The sequence below is a fragment of the Canis aureus genome, chromosome 28, assembly GCF_053574225.1.
Source record: "Canis aureus isolate CA01 chromosome 28, VMU_Caureus_v.1.0, whole genome shotgun sequence".
In the NCBI taxonomy this organism is placed as follows: Eukaryota; Metazoa; Chordata; class Mammalia; order Carnivora; family Canidae; genus Canis; species Canis aureus.
In genome coordinates, this window is record NC_135638.1 from 28,584,634 (window position 1) to 28,607,807 (window position 23,174).

The 23,174-nt window shown below is 33.7% G+C and overlaps 1 protein-coding gene across 10 annotated transcripts in view; it reads right to left on the minus strand.

Moving 5' to 3' along the window:
• Positions 1-646: 646 nt before the first annotated feature.
• YTHDF3 (YTH N6-methyladenosine RNA binding protein F3) overlaps positions 647-23,174 on the minus strand; it is a 40,098-nt gene continuing 17,570 nt past the window's right edge. For all 10 annotated transcript variants that reach the window (XM_077876813.1, XM_077876814.1, XM_077876812.1 and 7 more), the window contains one exon: positions 647-3,755. In XM_077876813.1, coding sequence (XP_077732939.1) covers positions 3,732-3,755 — 24 coding nt within the window. In that variant the 3' untranslated portion in view covers positions 647-3,731. The remainder of the gene's footprint in view (positions 3,756-23,174) is intronic.

The following is a 23,174-nucleotide window of genomic DNA, read 5'->3' on the forward strand; positions in this document are numbered from 1 at the left end:
ACAAATATAAATATGCTGATGAGATGCAAACCCTCCCTTTAGGAAATGACCAGTAAAAAGGAGGTTTTTGACGCTGCCAGTGTGGGACACCTGGGGTGATTCTGTAAAACCGTGCCCTAACCACATGCCAACAATGCCGTATGCATCTGGAAAGTTTTGACAGCACAAAACTAAACTCTGATTTCCCCTGTCAGAACAAGTACCTTAGATAAAGAGCCCAGCCAAGAATCAATGCACCAACCAGATTCATCACGATCTACATAAGCTCTATCTATCCCAAAGGATAAAATACAGACTGTTAGAAAAGCATTCCTTGGTACCAAGATCGGAGGATTAGGGTTATTAGACAGCTGGTACCACCACTTCCTCCTATTACATGAAAACAAATAGGCCTCTTTCTCTTTTGCTCTAAGTTTAGTATTAAGAGCATGTAATTCAATAAGCTCACTGGGGTGGGTAAAGATTAGGATAAACTCTCTTTAATTCCCCCCACTTAATTTAAATGGCCAACTAAAACAAGCAATACAATCTATTTGTATTCGAGAGAAACGTCAATCAGGAAATCCGTAATAGGACAGACAGAAATATTAGATTTTCTGGCAGGCAATACATATTTTTGAAGATAAAATGGAAAAAAACACAGATATGAGTGAACAATTTTTATTGAAACCCTCAAAGATTAAAGAGGACCAAATGGTGAGTTTGGGTACCATAACAGAAAATCTCACCTAACTGTACCATCATTCACAGGAATGAACAAACCCAAACACGACAAAATTCAAATTCTCATGTAATTGCTACAAGTGAATGTAAATGAACTAATCATTTTATCATAACCTTTCTTTAATCATACGAAAAAGAAGGGAATTTACATGGCATAACAAAAGATATGCAAAACTTAATGAAAACACAATTCTCTTAAATTTTTCAAACTTATTTTTATAGGATGCAGAATGCACTTGAAATGATTAAATGACGTAAGCTGACTCTTTTTTATTGCAAACTGTTTTAACATCAGCTTAACCCCCATGCATGGTATTCAAAAAGAACACAGCTTTTGAATTAGAAAGATCACTCGAGTTAAAATGAGGAATTAAGTACTGAAATTAGGAAAAGGCTGGGGTTTCTTCTGAAAGAAATCTTCAAGTACCAATATGTATAGAGAAAGAATACTAATTTTGGTTACATTTTCCCCCTTACTGTTAAATATACAAACTATAATACCTTTCAAAATAAAATACCCACATAAGATAACTTTAATAAGAAACATTCAAACCAGATCTTGGAAAAATATTAAGCAAGAAATTTACTGGGCCAGTAATGTCTTAATTTGTGATTATTCCAACATGTGATGATATGTCTCCTGCTGCAGAGCCCAGGTTCTCTCCCTTTTGGTCCCAAAGTTAAGAAATATTTAGTTAGTTGTGCTATTGAGACAATCTGCAATAATTTCACTTAGAGAAAAAACTTTTTGCCATACATTTACAGACCAAAGAGGAAGAGAAGGTAGGTGCTCTGAAGAAAAATTAAACGAGAAAAAAAATACCAATTTTGAAAAGATAAAGGTTTTTGTGTTTTTTTCTTCCCAAAGGAATGCTGCACCCATTTCACTTAATAGAAATCCAGGTTAAAGGCACTGGGATGTACTCCTCACCATGAATAGACTACTCAATTACATCTAACATTGGAGTCTGCTACTGCAATCAGCCTGCTTGCTGAGTGAGTGACACTTCTTACATAGAAACCTAATGTAAATTAAACAAGTTTGAATCCACTTATAGTGTAACTAGTTTTATAAAAATATTCAGAGTTGCTAATAAAGCACCAAGAAAAAGAGAACCTCAGAGAGAGGACTCAGACCCTTCCTACAAGGTCACCCCTTTACAGTTTTGTCTAATAGGACCTCCAGAGTGACAAGAGTCATCTTTGACATGTCCTACCTATATAATCTCAGGGATATAGAACATTGCGATGGTGACTATATACCCAAATGCCAATTTTCATTATAAATAGTTAAGAGACATGTTACAAGATTTCATGGCTTACTCGTAAAAAGGTAAAATAGGTGCAATTTTCCTTTAAGAAAGTCTTTATTCTGTAATATACCATCAACATTTTGATGTTCCCTTCAGTAAACACTGATATAACTACACTGGGACTACCAAAGAACTGTGAAGTAGCTACGATTATCGACAAATACTGTACCTTTTTTTCCACTTGAATACAGTATTTGTACATTTAAGAAAACATTGTACAAAAAAATTATATAAATGAAAGCCTCAAAGAAATATCTGTCACTAAATTTTTGAATTGAAGTGACCAAAGACCATAGTAAATGAAAACATTTCTAAACATGATGTAAACATAAATGGAGTAATGCAAAACATCAAGGTATTCACATCTACTATATTGCTATTTTCACCCTTAATGTATCTTTCTACATAGTCTTCTCCTTTTGGAACAGTAATATAAGGGGCAGTACATTATCTTCATAACCTTATGCCATCAAATCAGTTAATACAGATGCTTGACACATTTAATTATACAAAATCAATTTGTTTCAAGTTACAAAATTAATGTTGATATGTAATTAATGAAAAAAATAAGATGTTAAAAAGATAACTATAAGAATACCCAGATATATGCTGTATTCCCATTTATATAGATCTGATCAATAAAACATCAACACATTCACTTAGATACTGATTTAATCCATGGATCAAGGCCATATTTTCAAAGTATTTTAAGGATGCCAGGACACTGCAAAAGCTGGAGAAAAGAGTTGAGGAACAGTATATGCTTGCTAAACAAGAACTATGTTTATTTAGCTAGTGAATACCTAGAGTAATAAATTTTTACTTCATGATAGCAATCAGGCTCGCAAACACCCAGAAATAGGAATTAAGGGTTTTAAATGTAGTTATAAAGGTCATAAAAAGTCTGATTAGACTGAGGTACATTTACTCAAAATTTTGAGATTCATTAAGTGGTAGCAAACAAAATAATTCCTCAGACAAATGCACATTTTTCAGTATACATATTATTGGGGGAAGGAGGGGAGAAGAATGTGCATTAATTGGTGAAATCCACCAAGCTGCATATCAATATTCTGTTACACCAAACAGTTTGAAGACAAGGGAAATGTTCTAATATAATTTCAGATTATGTTTCATTTGGCTAAAATAGAGCTTAAGGTTGCTTTGCCATATTAAAAGTTTACTACAATAATTTTTCACATAAACATTTAGACTTGAACTCCAGGACTAAATATGGCATGATTATTTTGCTTTTAATCTGTCAAATAGCTAAAAATTGACAATTTAAAAACTACAACAAAGAAAAAGTTGAAGCAGTGTGACTCTTACATCATTGAACCACTTCTAATGGTTAACTGTTAGTATTTAACAAATTCAAAGAGTTAATGAATCCTTGCATTCATTCAGTCTTCTGTGCCTTAGCTAGGATGCATAATTACAAAAGACAGCAGATACTGGTAAAAGCTTCAGGACAGAAAGTGCTTGACGAAGTTACAGTTCTCAAGTGTGTTTGGTGAGAGTATAAGGGCAGATGCGCTGATGAAAACCATTACAAGAAGAGTCAATTCTGTGTTAGAGTTCAAAGATGTCACCTTAAGCAGAAAAAAAGCTTTAATAACGTCTTCTTTGACTTATTAGGCATTTCCAGAGTCTACATCATTAGTGTTGTAATTCTAACAGGACATCTTCATATGGTTATTGTTTGTTTCTATTTCTCTCCTGAAAGAAAAACACAAAGAATTTTTAATAAAATATTATCATTATTTAAAAATTATATTTGTACTATAATGCAAACCATCTTCATAAAAAGTTCTTTAAATACTAATTTGAGTAATTAAAAAAGATTTACTACTACCTGTAAACACCATAGAGGGATGATTACACAAAACATTTTAAAATAAAGAAATCCAAACACAAAGACCTATTTCAGGAGAGTATGGCCCTCTCCACAGCCCTACCTTCCCATGAGATTTTGTTTAAGGTGAGACTATGAATGTCTCTTTAGTCCTTTCAATCAGTTTTTAATGATGAGGTATCAAATAGAAGAAAAGGCCTCTGTAAGCAATTTGAAAACTACTGGCTAGGTAGGGTTAGGAGGAAAGGAAAAGAGTTGTACTAAATTGCATTAAAGTTGCATTACATTAAGATTCTAGTGTTAATTACAAAATATTTTGAATCACAAACTTCTATACCATATTCTCACATTCATATTATAACTTTTTCAATCCCTTGAACCAAAGTTAACCTGAGTGTTGTTTTCACCATGTTTATTAACCAAATATTCATCTATATTATTTCTGTCTGTGAAAAAATGATGACCAGCATTGGGCATGCCTATCAAAGAAATACATCATGTGAGTTAGTTTGCAACATCTTATTTTAATTTGTAACTCCGTTCTCAAACTTTAGCAAGCATCAGAATCACAGGGAAAACTTATGGAAACACAGACCACCCGGCCCCAAATGTTTCATGAAGCTGAACCTGTAAGTCTGTATTGCTAACAAGTTCAAAGGTGATCCACACACTGCTAGCCCAGAGAATATACTTTGAAAACCACCTGTGTTTAAACAAATTATGAGGCTCTTTTTGTTTACACCACGCCTACTTTATTTTTCCATGAGTAATGCATGTTCTATAATAAATATGAATATACATTGTAAATGGTCAAATTAGTTTCCCATCCTGTGACAGCATCAGACAACTGTATTTTAAATTCCAAAGAGAACTTTTTAAGTTCTTTGTTGCTAAATTCCTGTCTTTTTATTTTAATTTACTCCTAGAACTTGGAGAACAGTATTTTATATAGAAAGCTAATAAAACAAATGCTCTGCTACAAGATAACTACAAATAAATAATTCATATACACATCAGTGGGATACTCTAAAATTAAATAAAACAAAATGAAAGCAGACACAAAGCTAGCTAATTAATCACATTTCAAAAAGATAAACAAAAACAAAATCCAACAACATAAGAAAAACAAAAAGAGAATTTGGTACCAGGAAGCTGTACTCTAATTTCATAAAGGCCCTAAAGCTTTTAAAAAAACCAACCTAAACATAAAATTCAGTTCTAAACTGAAAGAAATAGTTCTAAACAAATAAACATTAGAGTTTAAACAAATAAACAATAGAGTTTAAACAAATAAAAATTCTGAAGCCTGCTTTAATTAGCCAGATATAAAAAACTAGAGAAATTCATTAACTCCATGAAGAGCCCCAAAAGTACAAAAGAAAAAAAAAAAGGCTCTATTTAAGTTAAACAAAGAGAAATTTAACACAAAGGGAGATGATCAGCTGGATCAATGAGAATCGTGTTATTTTAACAGAAGTTAGAGATGCTATTTCCGTTTGAATGGTGATCAACTATGCACTTTAACTGAATCAAATTCAAAATATATAAATTACACATGTATTATAATAAATCTATGTATGTAATGCATAACTTCTAACTCAGTGGACAGAAAAAGAGGAAAATAAAAAACATCAATCCAATAGAACAGATGGTGGGGGGATAGCTTGAATGATTTAGATTTAATTAGAAAATACAAAATAAAGACAGATAAAGACAGGAGAAATACACATTTATATCAAGCATCAAAAAATATATGTTCATCAATGAAAACATAACCGTTCAGATGCTTCAAAAATCCAGTTACACATGTTTTGTAAGAAGACAAACTAAAACATAAATAAGGACACAAAGTTAAAAGTAATGAAAAGACACAGGACAACACAAACCAAATAAAAGCTGATACAACTATATTAACACCAGACAAAAATGATGGCAAAAACCATTGTTGGGAGATAAAATGGTCACTACATACTAAGTAACAGACATTTTAAAAATAAGCTGTGACAATATTAAACTAAAAAAACTTTACATTATATTAGAAGTTGTCAGAATTTTATAAAGAAAATTTGACAGGCTTCTCATTATAGCAAAAGAATTTAACACATTTCTCTAAGTAATTGGTAAAGCAGATTATTAATAAAAATACAGACTAAATATATACATAATACAGAAAACTGAGGCAATTATAGCGTATACACTGAATCACCACAAAAGTGGTGACTATACACCACAGCAGAAAGCAAATAAATCTCAATAAATACCAAACAGTCCATGTCATGAAACATCACATTTTCTGACATCAGTTTTTGAAGCAAAACATAAACAAAACGCTTTACTCATATTTGGAAATTCTAAAAACACACTTCTAAAAGTCTTCCAAAAAATCATAATGGAAATTCAAAAATTTTACATCAGTACAATAATGAAAATGCTTAGTCTAAGCATTGAACACTTAGAAATTCACATATGCAGAACTTAAAAAAAAATTAATGAGTTCATTATCCAACTCAGTATGTTAGGAAATAAGTAATAAGTCCCCAAAAGTAGGAGGAATGAAATATGATAGCAGCAGAAAATAATGAAACAGAAAACAAGAATGAAGAGAACCAAAGAGAATAAAAATTGGTGTTTGGGGGGAAAAGCCAGTGTTTGGAGGAAAAAAAACCTAACAATAAAAAAATCTCTGGGAAGACTGATTTTAAAATAAGATGCATTTAATATCATGAAGACTAAAAAATAATACTATTCATGTCAATATGCAAAAAAACTTAAACTTCCCAAAAATATAATTTACCTACATACAATTTACCAAACCAAACTCCAGAATAAATAGAAAACCTGAAGAGATCTGTAATAACTAAAGAACATTAACCAACAATTAAAAATCTACCCCCTCCACAAAAATCCACCAGGCTCACTCACATGTTTTTGTTTATGTATCTATCTATGTATGCATGTATGTAATCTCTATACCCAACATGGGGCTCAAACTCAAGACCCCGAGACCAAAAGCCACATGCTCTTCCAATTAAGCCAGCCAAGAGCCCCCAGGCTTACATGGTTTTAGATGTATATTTAATTAACTGCCCTACAAATGATCACTCTAAACCTAACACCAACTATTCCAAAGACTAGAAAACAGGGGAATATTTTCTGAGTATTTTGAGGTTAGCAATACTTTGATATTAACACTGTCAAGAATGAAAAAAATTAACAGTCCAATCTCACATGTCATAAAAGGATCTCTTAGGGGCTGTTTCGCTGGTAACTAAGTGTAGAGGAGCAAAGGTGAGAATGGGAAGGCCAGTAAGGGCTAGCACAGTAATAATTCAGTATAATAATAATAGCCCTTAAATGGAGATAACAAATCCACAGCTAGTGAAGAGCTTGGATTCGGGATACATTTTGAAAGCAGAACCAACAATACATACTTACAGATATATTAACTAATTAGATATAGAGTAAGAAAGAGAAGGTTCAAGACCGAGTCCCATAACTGGAAGGGCAGTGGTACTATGTACATAGAGAAGGTTTGGGGCAGGCAAAGAAACAGGGGAATTACATTAGATTTGAGATGCTTATTAGACAGCTGTGAGAAGATGTCAAATAGGCAATTGGATATAGATAGGAGTTTGGAGATAGAAGGAAAGACCCAGGGTGGGTATACAAATTTGGAAGTCCTCAGCATAGTAAATGTCCATTAACAAAACTCAGGTCTTCCTAAAAATGGTCAATACCTTGGCTTTAAGACAACTTATGTTAACCAGATCTAGAACTGCACCTGACACTATTAATCTTAAATAAATATTTAAATATAATGAGACATCTATGGGCATGCTGTCAACTACAGACCACTAGAAATATGAGACTAAGCAATATGGAGCTATCCTAACTTTTTGTGCTATCTAAAAGGAGATACTCATTACACAGCTGACATCATAAATTACATGTACTGGTGTGTTGTTGGGAAGTTAACACAAGGAGAAAGGAAACTTGAATTATACAAACGGAGCCATGGTCCAGTAACAGCTGAAGGACTTAGTGATATGTCAGAAGAAGGCACTTTAAACATATATACTCTCTAGGGTACAAACTTTCCAAATGGACTCAGAATTCTATAATAATTGACAATTCAAATAATGTACAGTGGGACCCCTCCTTCTCTCATTTTCCATTAACAGAGCTAGGCCTCAACCTGGCAGATTCAGAGATTTGAGGGCTTTTGAGTCTCTGGTATAGGGCTTCTTTCCCACTTTGAACTGAGCAGACACTGGAGACCAAACAAATGATCCTAAGGCCCACACCCAGAACCTGGCCTGTGGAGATGCGCTCCAGGAGGTAGTTTACTTGCCAACCCATGTCTTTTTGACAGTATAATGGATGAGCTAAGAGTTCTCTACCTAGAAAACAAAATTTTCTTCAGTGTCCTCAGAGGGGCCAACAGCTTACCCTTAACATTACAAGTAAATAAAAAAAAAAAAAAATTACAAGTAAATTACTTACTTCCTTTTAATCACTGGTTGGTTTATTACTATTAGCAGTATTTCAATAACCAGACCTGAGACCAAATAAGCCACAAGGGAAAAAGCAACTATGTATCTAAGAAGCCACACCATCCAGAAAGAAAATGAGAATAAGCACTAGGAATATAAGCACAATAAAACAGAAATGCTGAAGGAGATAATGAGTACCTAGCAGGGAGGGGGGGAGGGAGAGGGGAGAGGGGGAAGAGAGAAAGAGAGAGAGAGAGAAAAGGCAGGCAGTCACTTGGGACCGAAATGCAACAAACACCTTTTGTCTAGTTTAAAAATTTGACCTTTGAATTGAAAATTTCAGAACATGAATTAAAGGGGAAAATGGTCATTGTCTCACCTAAGGAGTAGAGTATTAAGTCCAAGAATTATCTCAAATTACAAAGCAGAAAAAAAAGAGCTGGAAATCACAGATTAAAAAATAAGAGAACTGTAGGATAGATCTAAGACAAAAAGAATATTCTAGAAGTAGGAAAAAGAACAAATATAAGAGCTAAATAAATTAACAACAAAAAAATTTCACAAATTCTTTAATATTCTTTCCTGCATAAGGTGGGGCTTGTTTTTCCTCATCTAAAGTGTGGGGCTGGACATACTGACTTGCTTCTAAGACAGTATGAAAAGAGAGAAAAGGGATATTTACATTAGAAAAACAGACACAACCTTAACGAAGTAATCAAAATTAATATCACAAGTAGTAAGTCACATATAATCAGATGAGAAGGACACACCACTTATGCAGTATTCTTCCCATAACGCAATCTAATCATGAGAAAGCATTAGGCACTGACACTGAAAGACACCTTGTAAAATATCTGACCAACAGTCTTCAAAAATATTAAAGCCACGAGAGACAGAGAACTGTCATAGCTTAAAGACTATTAAGACATAAAAAGAAAATCTAAAACCTGTTTTCCAGATCTTGAACAGAAAAGGGCATTTGTGAGAAAAGAGGGAAAATCTGGAAAAATGTCTGAGGTTAACAGTACTGTACCAATGTTAATATCTTAGTTTGGATAGACATGATTATGTAACACAGCAATAATTAGGAAAAACTAGCTATACGGAGACATCCTGTATTATCTTTGCAACATTTATTTAAATCTAAAAATGACTTCAAAATAAAGTTTAAAAAATAATAAAAAGTTAGAAAAATACAACTTCCAAATATATTAAATATCATATTGCCACAGAAATACGAAATACATAGATGTTGTACAGGGTATTGTTGATTTAATGGCTGCCCAGCTTCTCTTTTAATTGTTTATAAGTGTTAAATTCTCCAAAGTTAAAACCAGTAAATTATTTTTTTTAAAAAAAAGGGGAGATACACATTTCAAAAAAAAAGACAAAATTATAGATGAAGAATGACTACAGCTAAAATATATAATAGATTTAATTCCTCAGGAAAATTAATCACTTACCAGGAATAAAATCTACTCAGATTGGCTTACCCAACTGAAAAATTTCACACTAGAGAGTAGAACAAGGACACTAACAGATGGATAAAACCCCCAGCTGTTCAAAAGCCTGTACATTTGTCCAGATCCATTAAAGTGCTTTAATACTGAGATAAGCTTCTGACCCTCACTGTCCCAAAAACATGACCAGTCATTTTGCATTAAGAAAGCAAAAGACAAAGTATTTTACAGTGCAGATTTGGTCTGTTTCTTTTATATTCAAAAATTTTTAAAAATCATCAAGGGAAAGGACGATGATTATTTGGGAAATGAACTGTTCAATTTTTTTAAACTTACATTTCCATGTAAGTGAGACTTAACATTATTGTTCCTCTGCATGACCACACTATAATAAAAAAAAAAAAAAAAAAAAAAAGCTTCAAAAGATTCCAGTCCCCAAGTTTGCATTTATAAAGTAAGTATTTCGGGCTTGAAAAAAAGTAGATGCAGTCTGATAATTTATAAATAATTCATCTGTACCAATCAAAGATCAAGTAATCTCAAAGTGTACTATAGAACAGAATTAAGTTCAAAGAGTGAAAAATGGTGGAGAATAGTCATAATATATGTTAGCTTATGCCCAAATAAGAGTAAGAACATGATTTTAAGAAGTCTTAGAATTTAGGATTAATTCATGTTTTGAGCTGTGATTTGATTTCAGCAAAATAACATCACTCATCACACTATAAACTTGTTTATGTGTATCCTTATTTTGGTTTTAGAGTTTCCACTTAATTTCACATCTAAGTCACACTATATGAAAAATAAAATCTTGCACAAAAATGAAATATAAAGATCAAAAAGAAAATGGTCTCAATTTTTAACAGACAATGTGACTATTAGGCAGAAAATCCTATTTGAACTACTAGAACAGATAAATTTATGAAAGTCACGGGATACAAGATATTTCTATAAGCTAGCAACAAACTGAAAAAACTTAAATTACATTTACAATATAGCATTAAAGAATATAAAATACTAAAAAAGATAAAAAATACATATATTACATACTTAGAATTCATCAAGAGACCTAAAGATCCCCAATACTGAAAAACATCTAACTTCACCAGGAGAAATTAAATGTCTGTCCAAGTAGATTGAGGTACACAAAGGAAAGGCTATATATCTTTAGTGGCTCAATGGTAACCTTTAATATTTATCTGTTGACTGAATAAAGGAATCACACAGTTAAGTAACATACAGGATCTAAATTTATGGTAATATAGGTTGACCAGAATACAAGATGCATGCTAGTTTTCTCACATAAAAAGGCTGATCTGAGGATGCAGGAACAGAGGCTCTTAAAGCCACACAAAGGAATCCATATGCAATTCTATTTTGGATCAATTTTGGTCTATTTACAGTAAAATGAAAATAATAAAATTACTACATTCAGACTTTTTTTTTTTTATATTTTATTTATTTATTCATGAGAGACACAGAGAAAGAGAGACAGAGACACAGGCAGAGGGAGAAACAGGCTCCCTGCAGGAAGTCTGACACAGGATTCGATTCCAGGTCTCCAGGATCACGCCCTGGGCTGAAGGCCATGCTAAACCACTGAGCCACGCGGGCTGCCCACAGACTTTCATTCACAAGTGGAATTGCTCACTAGTAGCTTTTTTACTTCTTAGTTCTTTTATCATATATTCTATATTTTCTCATTTCCTTATTTCAAATGCAAAAACACACCAGCACTCAATGTATAATGTGTAAGAGTTGAAATATCTGTCAATAAGTTCACAAAGTTTTCTGCCAAGAAACAGTAAAGTCAGTTACGCTCAGAAATTAGAGTACAATGTAAGTAAATTTCTAAATTAAGAAACGGCACATCAAAATTTTAAAATAAATTACTAAGTAAACAGGAAAGATAATTCAACAATTAAAGTTACTTCCTGAGGGGCAGCTCCAGTGGCTCAGCAGTTTAGCGCCGCCTTCAGCCCAGGACATGACCTGGAAGACCTGGGATTGAGTCCGGGATCAAGTCCCACATTCGGCTGCCTGCAAGGAGCCTGCTTCTCCCTCTGCCTGTGTCTCTGCCTCTCTGTCTCTCTATGTCTCTCATGAATAAATAAATAAAATCTTTAAAAAAAAAAAAGGAAAAAAAAGTTACTTCCTGAAACTTAAAAAAGATTTCATATTAACACAAATACGTATGTTCCTGTAGTAATTGTTTATTTGCTGCTTAGGAAAAATAAGTAACTGAAATACCATTAAATTTAATGATGACTGTTCATACCACAGCAGGTATGGATAAAGTATCTCTGAAAGTTCTGTAATTAATCCAGTAAACTATAGACAGTTCATTTACTAAACTTGTAAATTCCTTATCATCATTGGAACAAAATACAGCCATTTTTACTCTACTATGGGGCAACAATATTAAATTTAAATATAAATATTTAAATATTAAAAATATTAAATTTTTTTCTGAGAAAAAAAATAAAAAAAATCAGTATTATAAAACGTTAAAGCACCTCTTTTCCCACCTCTGGCTTACAAAGAATATTTACCAAGTTCAAAATAATCTTACTACAATTAAAACTGTATCATCTTTTCTTTAAATGATTTCATCTGGGGATCCCTGGATGGCTCAGCAGTTTAGCGCCTGCCTTCAGCCCAGGGCATAACCCTGGAGACCTGGGATTGAGTCCCACATCAGGCTCCCTGCATGGAGCCTGCTTCTCCCTCTGCCTGTGTCTCTGCCAATAAAATCTTTAAAAAAATAAAAATAAAAAATATATGGTTTCATCTTAAATATTTAAAAGATCACTCAATGTTTTATCAGAAAACATGTCACTTAAATACGCAATATAAAAGTTTATAGAATCAGCACACCTGGCTGGCTTAGTCAGTAGAATATGCAACTCTTACTCTGAGGGTCATGAATTCAAGTCCCATGGTGGGTGTGGAGCCTACCTAAAATTTACTGAAAGGTAGTAGTCAAGCACAGACTTCGACTCATTCCTGATTCTAAGAACTAATTATAACTTGATTAATGGGAACGCATAAAACTAAATGCTCTACTTGAAAAAAAGAAATATAGGAAGAACTGTTAGGGAAATGCTTACTGTTATCACAGGTATAGTTATTGTTAAAATGACTTCTTGTATATTAACAAAAACCTGGTTACTCAGAGACAGACCTATCATCTCACCTCAGAATCAAAATTATTCCAATTAGAAAAATACTGTATGAGGCACTGAAATTTACTTTCAAAATACCTAATAATATAAAATAGTATATGACTAAAATGCATAGAAGATTCTAGAAATTAAAGCTGTTTAATGCAGCTAATTATAATTATTATAATTATGCCTTAATTCTATATAAAATGCAGGTTTTCATCTCTTTCTGAGAGAATAGGTAAATGCCCTATTTCGGAAATTCATTTCAATGTTATAGGCAATTAAAAACTCTTATTTTTATGGGGAAATAAGTTATTAAACAAAAAATTTCACTTGAGATTATATTCCCTGATCACTAAAGATTTATAAGAATGAAAGAAACAGTAGGATCTAAATGACTCACATTCAAATACAACAAAAGTAAAATTTCAATGAAAGGATTACCTAAATAGTCAAAAGTAAATTTTGCTGTGTAGATTACTTGAATTTATCTGTACACATATACTCAGAACATTATTAGTTCTTTCCTTTCCTTTATTTTACAATTAAACTAGCTTTATCATTAGTAGTAGTATATACAGGGACACCTGGGTGGCTCAGGGTTTGAGCGCCTGCCTTTGGCCCAGGGTGTGATCCTGGAGGCCTGGGATCGAGTCCCATATCAGGCTCCCTGCATGGGACCTGCTTCTCTCTCTGCCTATATCTCTGCCTCTGTGTGTGTCTCTCGTGAATAAATAAAATCTTTACAAAAAAAAAAAAAAGTCGTATATACAAATAGCAGGTTGAAGTACAAAGTAAGCTCTAATATCTACCACTAGCCCTTTCTGTTTTAAGTTCCTCCTAATGGGTTGCCACAATAATGGTAAGTAGCAAACTAATATATAAATTCCTTGTTTTTTCAGCGATCCCTGGGTGGCGCAGCGGTTTAGCGCCTGCCTTTGGCCCAGGGCGCGATCCTGGAGACCCGGGATCGAATCCCACATTGGGCTCCCGGTGCATGGAGCCTGCTTCTCCCTCTGCCTGTGTCTCTGCCTCTCTCTCTCTCTCTGTATGTAATAAATAAAAAAAAAAAAAAAAAAAAAAAATTCCTTGTTTTTTCAATGGAGACACTATTGATACCCATTGTATGAGTAACTTATCACAGTGGATGGGTATGTTATATTCTCCTTCTCTTCTCCCTCCTTAGGCTAGAAGCCACACTATTTCTAGTTTTAGTGACTAACTTTATAACTTTAAATAATATGCTAAGATATATCAACTCCTTGATATATCATTTTTAACAATTAATTATGTTACCTTATGTTACTTCATAATTATGAGAAAAATACTGCATTTGTTTATCCTTCCTCAAATCTTTCCTTCCCAGTCCATCTCATGACATTTTAACTATTCATTAAATCTCTTACATACTACTGTCCATTTCTACAGATGAAAAAACCAAAAGGCAGCATTATGTAACTTGAATGATCAAGTACATAGATCCTAATTTTGGTACAGCAATTTAAACCAATAAATATTCAATGGCATTCAAACTTTCCAAAAGAAAGAGATTCATCAAAGCATTTACTCATTTAACAAATATTTAATCTCCTACTATGTGCCAATCATTTAAGCGCTAGAGATTCAGCACAGAACAAAGCAAGCCCTGCTCTCACAGAGCTTATGTTCCAATGAGAACATGATTAGCCAAAAATTTTATTTTCTTTTAGCTTCCTTCAATTCTCCAAGGTCAGTGCTTCTGGTCAGCCTTTCCTATGGCTTCAAAGACCATAGTGCCAATTTAGAAGACTAAGTGGAGATACTTTTAGTCCTGAGATATACCACGTAAAATGAAGATCTATCTGATGCAGAGTCCCTGTTAAAAGATATTTTTTCCAATATAACCAGTTACCAGGTGTTACCCTTTTCCATTCTCCTGAAAAACTTCTTCAGGTTACTTTCTTCATGAAGGATATGCAGCTACTCTTGCACACCTGAAATCTTTATTTTGCATTCCCCCTTCAATAATATAATATGACACTTACCTTTAAGAATATAATTCTATATACCCTACTCCCCTCCACTCTGAAATAAGATTTTCCGTGTGAGTATCCAGAATTGTAGATGGAAAAATTCTTGAGGCTAACCTGATTCTCCTTTGTCTGTAGTAGGTAATTTGTCTTTTGCTCAGGAAACAAGATTTTCTCTTTATCCTGCCTTTAGTTCAATTTGAAATAATCCTGCTAGTCACTTGGCTTGAGCCTATTCCTTCTGAAAACATGTATCTTTTGGCCCTAGCCATTTTTCTCTAATCATTCTTCCCTTTGATTTTTTCCTATACTCTTCCTCTTTCCATTGCTTCCTTCAAAACCTTTTATATATATTCTTCATCTCTATCACTTTACATTTGGAAATTTCTTTGACTTGAAATTCCAAATCAGTTGATTTAAAACATCAACATTTGATTATCTGCTTGCTCAATGATTTTTTTTTTTTTATTTTGGCACTCGTGTTTCGCATTTCCAAGAACATTTTCTTGTGTTCTTTTGTTTTTACATACGAATCTTCCCTAACAACAAATTAAATTTTGTTTTATATTTTAAATTATCTTCTCCCTAAATTCTTCTAGTGAGTATGTCTTGGCTATTGTCATTAAGTTTGATTTAATCAAATATATCAAAAGTATGTGTTCAAATCTAAGAATGACCAACTAGGCAAATACTATGATTTTTTTAAAGAGTTTATTTATTTATTAGAGACAGAGAGAGAGAGACAGAGAGACAGAGAGGCAGAGACAGAGCAGAGGGAGAAGCAGACATGGGAACCCAAGGTGGGACTCAATCCCGGGATCATGCCCTGAACTAAAGGCAAATGCTCAACCGCTGAGCCACCCAGGCATCCCAGCAAATACTATGATTACTAGCATGGATGTGTCTTCCAGTTTTAAATCTGGGTGGCGCAGCGGTTTAGCGCCTCCAGGGTGTGATCCTGGAGACCCGGGATCGAATCCCACATCGGGCTCCCAGTGCATGGAGCCTGTTTCTCCCTCTGCCTATGTCTCTGCCTCTCTCTCTCTCTCTCTGTGACTATCATAAATAAATAAAAATAAATAAATAAATAAATAAATCTCACCAATATCTCTTAATCTAAAAGAGAGAGCATGACTCTCTACATATTATATAACCTGATAGGATGTCTAGCACTTTTCCATCCATTGGGTGTTTTGCTAGCAAGGTAACCTGGGGACTTCCTCCATTGTCAAAATAATCAGAAGAAGGAAAAAAAAAAAGTCCAAGACCCAGTGATGAGAAGATGGAATTAGCTTCTTGGCATCCTTGTCTTCTATCACAAACAGGCCTAAGAATTTAAAGAAAATCATGAACAAAAAAGAAGAAAATCATGAACACACTAAGAGAAATGAAAGTTACAGTAACCAGAGACTCAAATATAAAATTTAAAACTAAAAACTCCATGAAAAAACCATAGGAAAAAAATCTTCCCAAACCAGAGAAAGGCAAGTATTTGCAGTCAGATCAGTATAAGCCTTCTAAAATTGTTTACTATTTAAAATCGTTAAAAAAAGAAAAAATTAAACAAATAGTAAAGAAAAGAACTATGATATATGGAACTTCCTCTCAATTGTTCAAAAAAACATACACCAAACAGGAAAGAATGTTAATAAGGTAAATTTGTATAAAAGGCATATAAATGTTTCACATATTTCTTATTCTTCCAAATAAATTAATTATTATTTCCAAATAAAAACATGAAGGAAGTAAAGATTCATGTATATTGTTGCATGCTCAATCATTCCACTGTATTACTAAGGCACCAATGTATCTTGGCTATTTTCCTGCTGATGAACATTTACATTGCCCCCAGTCTTTCTACCATTATCTTCGTTCTTGTGTATCTTCTGGGGCATTTGGGAAGTTTCTCTTAGATATAGATCCAGAAAAACTAATGAATTATAAGGCATATGAAATGTATGGCTTTATAAAAGAATGCAAAACTATTTCCTACTCCTATCTGCAATTGCAGAAGAGATTTTGTTGATCTACAGTTGCTCCAATACCTGATACCATCAACTTTCTTAATTTTGCCAAATGAATGGATATAAAGCATTTTCTCATTATAGTCCTGATTTGCATTTCCCTAATTATTGTGACTATCTTTTTAAATATTTATTAGCCATATTTATTTCCTCTCCCATGAAAGGACTATATCCATCTTTTGCCCATCTTTCAACTGGGCTCATCTTTCTCTTAAACTGATTCACAGTAGTTCTTTATATATTCTTGATACTAATTTTTGGTCAGTTATATCCAACATTCTCCCAGTGCCTAACATGTCTTTCTACTTTCTTTAAAGCATCTTTTGATGAACAGATTTTTTTTTTTTTTTAAATAGATTCCATGTCCAACGTAGGGCTTGAATTCACAACCCAAGAGTTGAATGCTCTACTGACTGAGCCAACCAGGTGCCCCTTGATGAACAGATTTTAATCTGGTCAAATTTTATCAATCTTTTCTTTTATAATTAGTGCCACTGTATGTCTTAAGAAACTCTACCCAAAAACTGGAAAGTATGCACCTAAGAAAATGTGACCTCCACATATCAGAAGGTTTGAAGAATTTCAGCAAAATATAAGACAGATGGAGTCAAGTTAGAAAAGAACACTGAACGATGACCTGCAAATCCTTTTACTTAAAAAAGAAAAAAGGAATAATAAGTTAAAAAAAAAAATCTACCAAAACACCACTAGTTTGTTCTTTTTTGATGGAATCAAGGAGAACCTATGACAGACAGACATCCTTCATCATGGGATGCCAAGAATATTTAAAAGCAGTTATGCTGGAAAGCTAAAGTGCAAGCACAAGCTTATCTAAGAGAAAATCTACAAATAAAAGTCTACACATTCCTCCTGGACAGGGGATATAACAGCACCAGGAAGAAAACAGGGCAAGTATACATAAGACTTCAAATGCTAAACAGTTAACAAACAGGGAAAACTGTTTCTTGACTTGGTGGTCTCAAACTCAAAGCAAAGTTAAATTATACATCTGCTAGCACTATGCATTGTATTGATTCTCCCTTCTTATTTACTCCTCACAGGCTGATAAATCACTCGATTGGTGAAGTCAACAATCAACATGATTCTCTTACGCCCACATGTATAGCAGGAAGAGAATGTGCAACTAACACTAAGCATTAAAAGGAAGAAAGAAAATGACAACCCTGTTTTGGAGCAAATATCTGACCTGGATGATCCTCTTCCTGGTTCAGTGATGATAGAAAAAAAAAAAAAAGTCAAAACAAGTCGTAAAATAGTATTTCACAACAAAGAATACTAATAAAACTATAATGAATCAAAGCCGCCGTATAATGAATGAAACCATCAACACAACTAAAAGGCAGACTACCGAATGGGAAAAGATATTTACAAATACAAATGACATATCATCCAAATAAGGGGTTAAAGATCTGAATGGATGTTTTCCCAAAGACAGACAGACAGATGGTCAACAGACACAAGAAAAGATGCTAAACATCACTAATCATTAGGGAAATGCAAACACAATGAAATCTCACTTCACACTTCTCAGAATGGCTAGTATCAAAATGACAAGAAATACCAAGTATTGGTGAGGATGTGGAGAAAAGAGAACTATCTCATGCAGAGTTTGTGGGAATGTAAATTAGTACAGCCACTGTGGAAAACACAATGAATGTGCTTCAAAAAATTAAAAACATAAATATCATACAATCCAGTAATTCTACTTCTGGGTATGTTTATCCAAAGAAAACAAAACACTATTTCGAAAAAAAAAATAGATATATATCCCTATGTTTATTATTGCAATATTTTTAACAGCCAAGATGTGCAAGCAACCCAAGTGTCCATCAATATATAAATGACTAAAAATAGATGTGGCATACACACACACACACACACACACACACACAATAGAACATTACTCAGCCATAAAAAAGAAACCCGAAATCTTGCCAAATGTTACAACATGATGAATCTAGAAGGTACTATGCTAAGTGAAGTAAGTCAGACAGAGAAAGACAAATACCATATGATTTCACTCACTTATACGTGGAATCTAAAACACAACAAAACAAAAACAGACTCATAAATACAAGGAGTGGGAGAGTGGGGGGGGATGGGTGAACTGATGAGAATTAAGAGGTACAAATTTCCAGTTATAAAATAAATATATTACTGAGATCAAGTGTACAGAACAGGAAATAGTCAATAATACTGTAATAACTTTGTATGGTGACAGTAACTACACTTATTGTGAATACTTTGTAATGTATATGTATCAAATCACTAAGTTGTACACCTGAAACACTGTATGTCAACGATAATTTAAAAAAAAAACCAAAAAACTATTTTGAGTCTAAATCACAGCTGCCAGAGGTTAGACATGGAGGAAGAATGTAAATACAAAGGGACAGTAAAGACAGTTTGCCTGATGAAACTACTCTGTATCCTGATAGTGGTAGTGGTTACACATATCTACAAATGTGTTAAAATTCATTAACTGTCCACCCTAAAAAAGTGAATTATACTGCATGATTAAAAAAAAAAAAAAAAGTTTTAAAAAGATGTGTACATGAATTTGTCGGAGCTTTATTTTATTTACATTCTCCAAAACCTCGAAACAACCCAGAAGTTCTTCAAAGGATGGACGGGTAAACAAACTGGTAAATCCACACAGTGGAATGATGCTTAGTAATTAAAAGGAACAAAGAATATATAAAACAACACTGATACACTGCAAAGATACATGCTAAGTGAAAGAAGCCAGTCTTAAAAGATTACACACTGTGTAATTTTGTTTATGTGACATTACGGAAAATACCTTACAGAGACAGAAAACAGATTAATCAAAGGGGGAAGAAAGCACTTAACTACAAAAAGCACCAAAAGGGAATTTACAGTTTTACTGTATGTAAATTTTTTTTTAAAAAAAGAAGTTAAAAAGCATATGAGAGGAAGAAGTTTCTAAAAAAAAATATATGAAGCAGAAATAAGCTTTAAACCATCAGCTTTGTGCTCAATTTTCAAGATGGACTCTGGATCAAGTAAAAAAAAAAAAAAACAACATGTAGGCAGGAGCTAGATGTAACAATGTAAACAAACTAATACTATCACTGAACAATTCACAACTTCCTAAATCACAAAATCAACACAAAGTAAACCAAATTAATGACATGGAAATTAAAATTTGAAAGTCTCCAAATTCAGAGAAAAATGATAAAGAACCAATGGCACTCAGAGACAAAGTTCCAACACATTTTTTGACATAACCAGAAAAAAGAAAATATAAGTAAAAACTTGGCTTATAGACAAAGATTAAGGAAAGTTATAATAGAGGTCCATATTAAATTCTACATACATGTTCATAGTCCAAGAATAATCTTTGGTGTACACAAACAGAAATAGCTATTTCCAAAGAAAGAAAATTTAGGCTGGCCTCAGACTTCTCCATAATATAAAGCCATAAATAACGTAATATAAATATAAAACTATAAATCTAAGCCTGAATAAAAAGTTTGTGACCTAAGAATTTTATATCCAGGTAAACTGTTGTTCACATAACATGGCCAAAGACATTTACTTAATCTAGAAGGACTTAATAAATATATTTATGTTATCCATAAACAAAACATACACACCAAATTATTCTTCCTAAAAAAATTGTTATATAAGATTTTTAAGGGATCCCTGGGTGGCGCAGCGGTTTGGCGCCTGCCTTTGGCCCAGGGCGCGATCCTGGAGACCCGGGATCGAATCCCACATCAGGCTCCCGGTGCATGGAGCCTGCTTCTCCCTCTGCCTGCGTCTCTGCCTCTCTCTCTCTCTCTCTCTGTGACTATCATAAAAAAAAAAAAAAAAAAATTTAGGATTTTTAAAAAATTCTTAAACATCATCAAAAAACGGGAAGTAGGGCAGCCCGAGTGGCTCAGCGGTTTAGCGCTGCCTTCAGTCCAGGGTGTGATCCTGGAGACCCGGGATCCAGTCCACATCAGGCTTCCTGCATGGAGCCTGCTTCTCCCTCTGCTTGTGTCTCTGCCTCTCTATCTCTCGTGAATAAAAAAATTTTAAAAATCTTTAAAAAAAAAAAAAAAAAAGGGCAGTAAACCATGAAATGATTTAAATGTATAATTTCAAAGTTTAAAAATTATTAATTTTAAATCACTGTTGTATATGTAATTGCAAAACAATATTTAACTGTCAAATAATTCCTGAGACAATTATGTAATAAAAAAATAATAAAACTGGGACCAAATTTTTAGACTGGGTAGGGAAGAAATGTAGAAGACGTATAAGGGTGACCTCTCCTTAGTGGTGGGAGAGAAAAGAAAGTTGAGAAATAATTCCTTGCCAGGCATCTTTTTCCCTGAGCAATCTCATCCCACTTTTGTAGAATCAACTATTTAAGAAGAGAAAGCTCCCAAATCTAACTCCTACATCTAACTGCTTAATCAGAGATTTCAGTCTGTATTTCTCAAAGGCATTTTAGAATCAGCACATCCTAAAAGGAAAACCTGCACCCTACTTTTCATAGCCCAAATCCAATTCTCCTGATCCACCATTTATAATGGCAGCTACAATATGACCATTTACTCAACTGCTGAGCTCAAAAATTCAGAAGCCACTTTTGATCCTTTTTCCCCTCATTCTCCCACATTTAACTGGAATCACTAGCACCAGAATCACCTAAGGTGCTCTCATTAAAAATGTACACCACCAGATCCCTTATCAAATACAGTTGATCCTTGAACAACATGTGTGTGAACTGTGTGGGTCCACCTGTATGCGATTTTTTTCTGCTAAATACAGTATGATAAATGTATCATACTGTTCTCTTCCTGATGATTCTCTTAATACCACTTTTTCTCTACCTTATTTTATTGTAAAACTAAAGTATACAATTCATGTAACATACAGAATGTGTTAATCAACTATTTGTGGTATCAGCAAGACTTCCTGTAAACAGTATGCTCTAAGTGGTTACGTTTTGGGTAAGTAAAGTTATACACAAATTTCCAACTGTGCGGGCAAGTCTGGCATGCTTAACCTGCACATTCTTCAAGGGCCACCTATATATCAGATTTTCCTGCAGTGGTCTCAAGAACCTGCATTTCCAAGAAGCACCCCACTAATTTAAGTGCCCTAAGGTTGGCAAAACCACTGCTCTAGAATCATTCTTTCAATTCACCAGTGAGGAATGTTCACTAAGATAGTTCCCTTGTCTGCACAGACCAAGAAGCTCCAAGATATGTAAGATTACACAAAGAAACAAATTACTGACATTTTCTAAACTTCCTACTTTATCTTTTTTTTTTTTTTTTTAAGATTTTATTTATTCATGAGAGACACAGAGAGAGAGATGCAGAGACACAGGCAGAGGAAGAAACCGGCTCCGTGCAGGGAGCTCGACACGGGACTCGATCCCGGGTCTCCAGGATCAGGCCCTGGACTGAAGGCAGTGCTAAACTGCTGAGCCACCCGGGCTGCCCTTCCTACTTTATCTTATTTTCTACATAAGAGCTTTCCATAGTAACCAACATAATTTATTTAAAAAGTTTCTAACTCTATCCCTGCTGCATTTGAAAAGAAATTTAAATGTACTGTCAATGGAAAAATCTCCTAGTTAGGTCTACTCCGTCCATTCTCTCTTTTCATCCTAAAAATAGGACCCCAATTTTGTTCTGTGCTTTGGAACAGAAAATGTTCCCCAGCCTGTCTTGCTCTGTATGCCCTATGATCAAATTCTGGTCTATATGGTGCAAGCAAAAACAGTGCATAAGTTCAGGAAAGTCTCCCTCAAGAGTCCCACAGAGGGTCAACAACAGAATAAGAAATCAAATTCTGCAGTCAAAATCTAAAAGCTCATGCCTTCACAACTCTAAGCTGCCTTCCTAAAGTCAAATTCCTACTGTATTTTGTACAAGTGCTTCAAGTGTACAAATTATAAAAATGGTTTAGGAAGGAATTTCAAGGAAAAAGTCTACATTACTTCTCATAAATACAAATATTCAAACATTCAAAAGCTGTTTGTTTCAGACTCCTGACACATTTTTACATAAAACTAATGTTTAAAATTAGTGATTAGAATCCCTCACCAGTTCGTGAGTCTGCTTAGTTATAAATGCAGAAC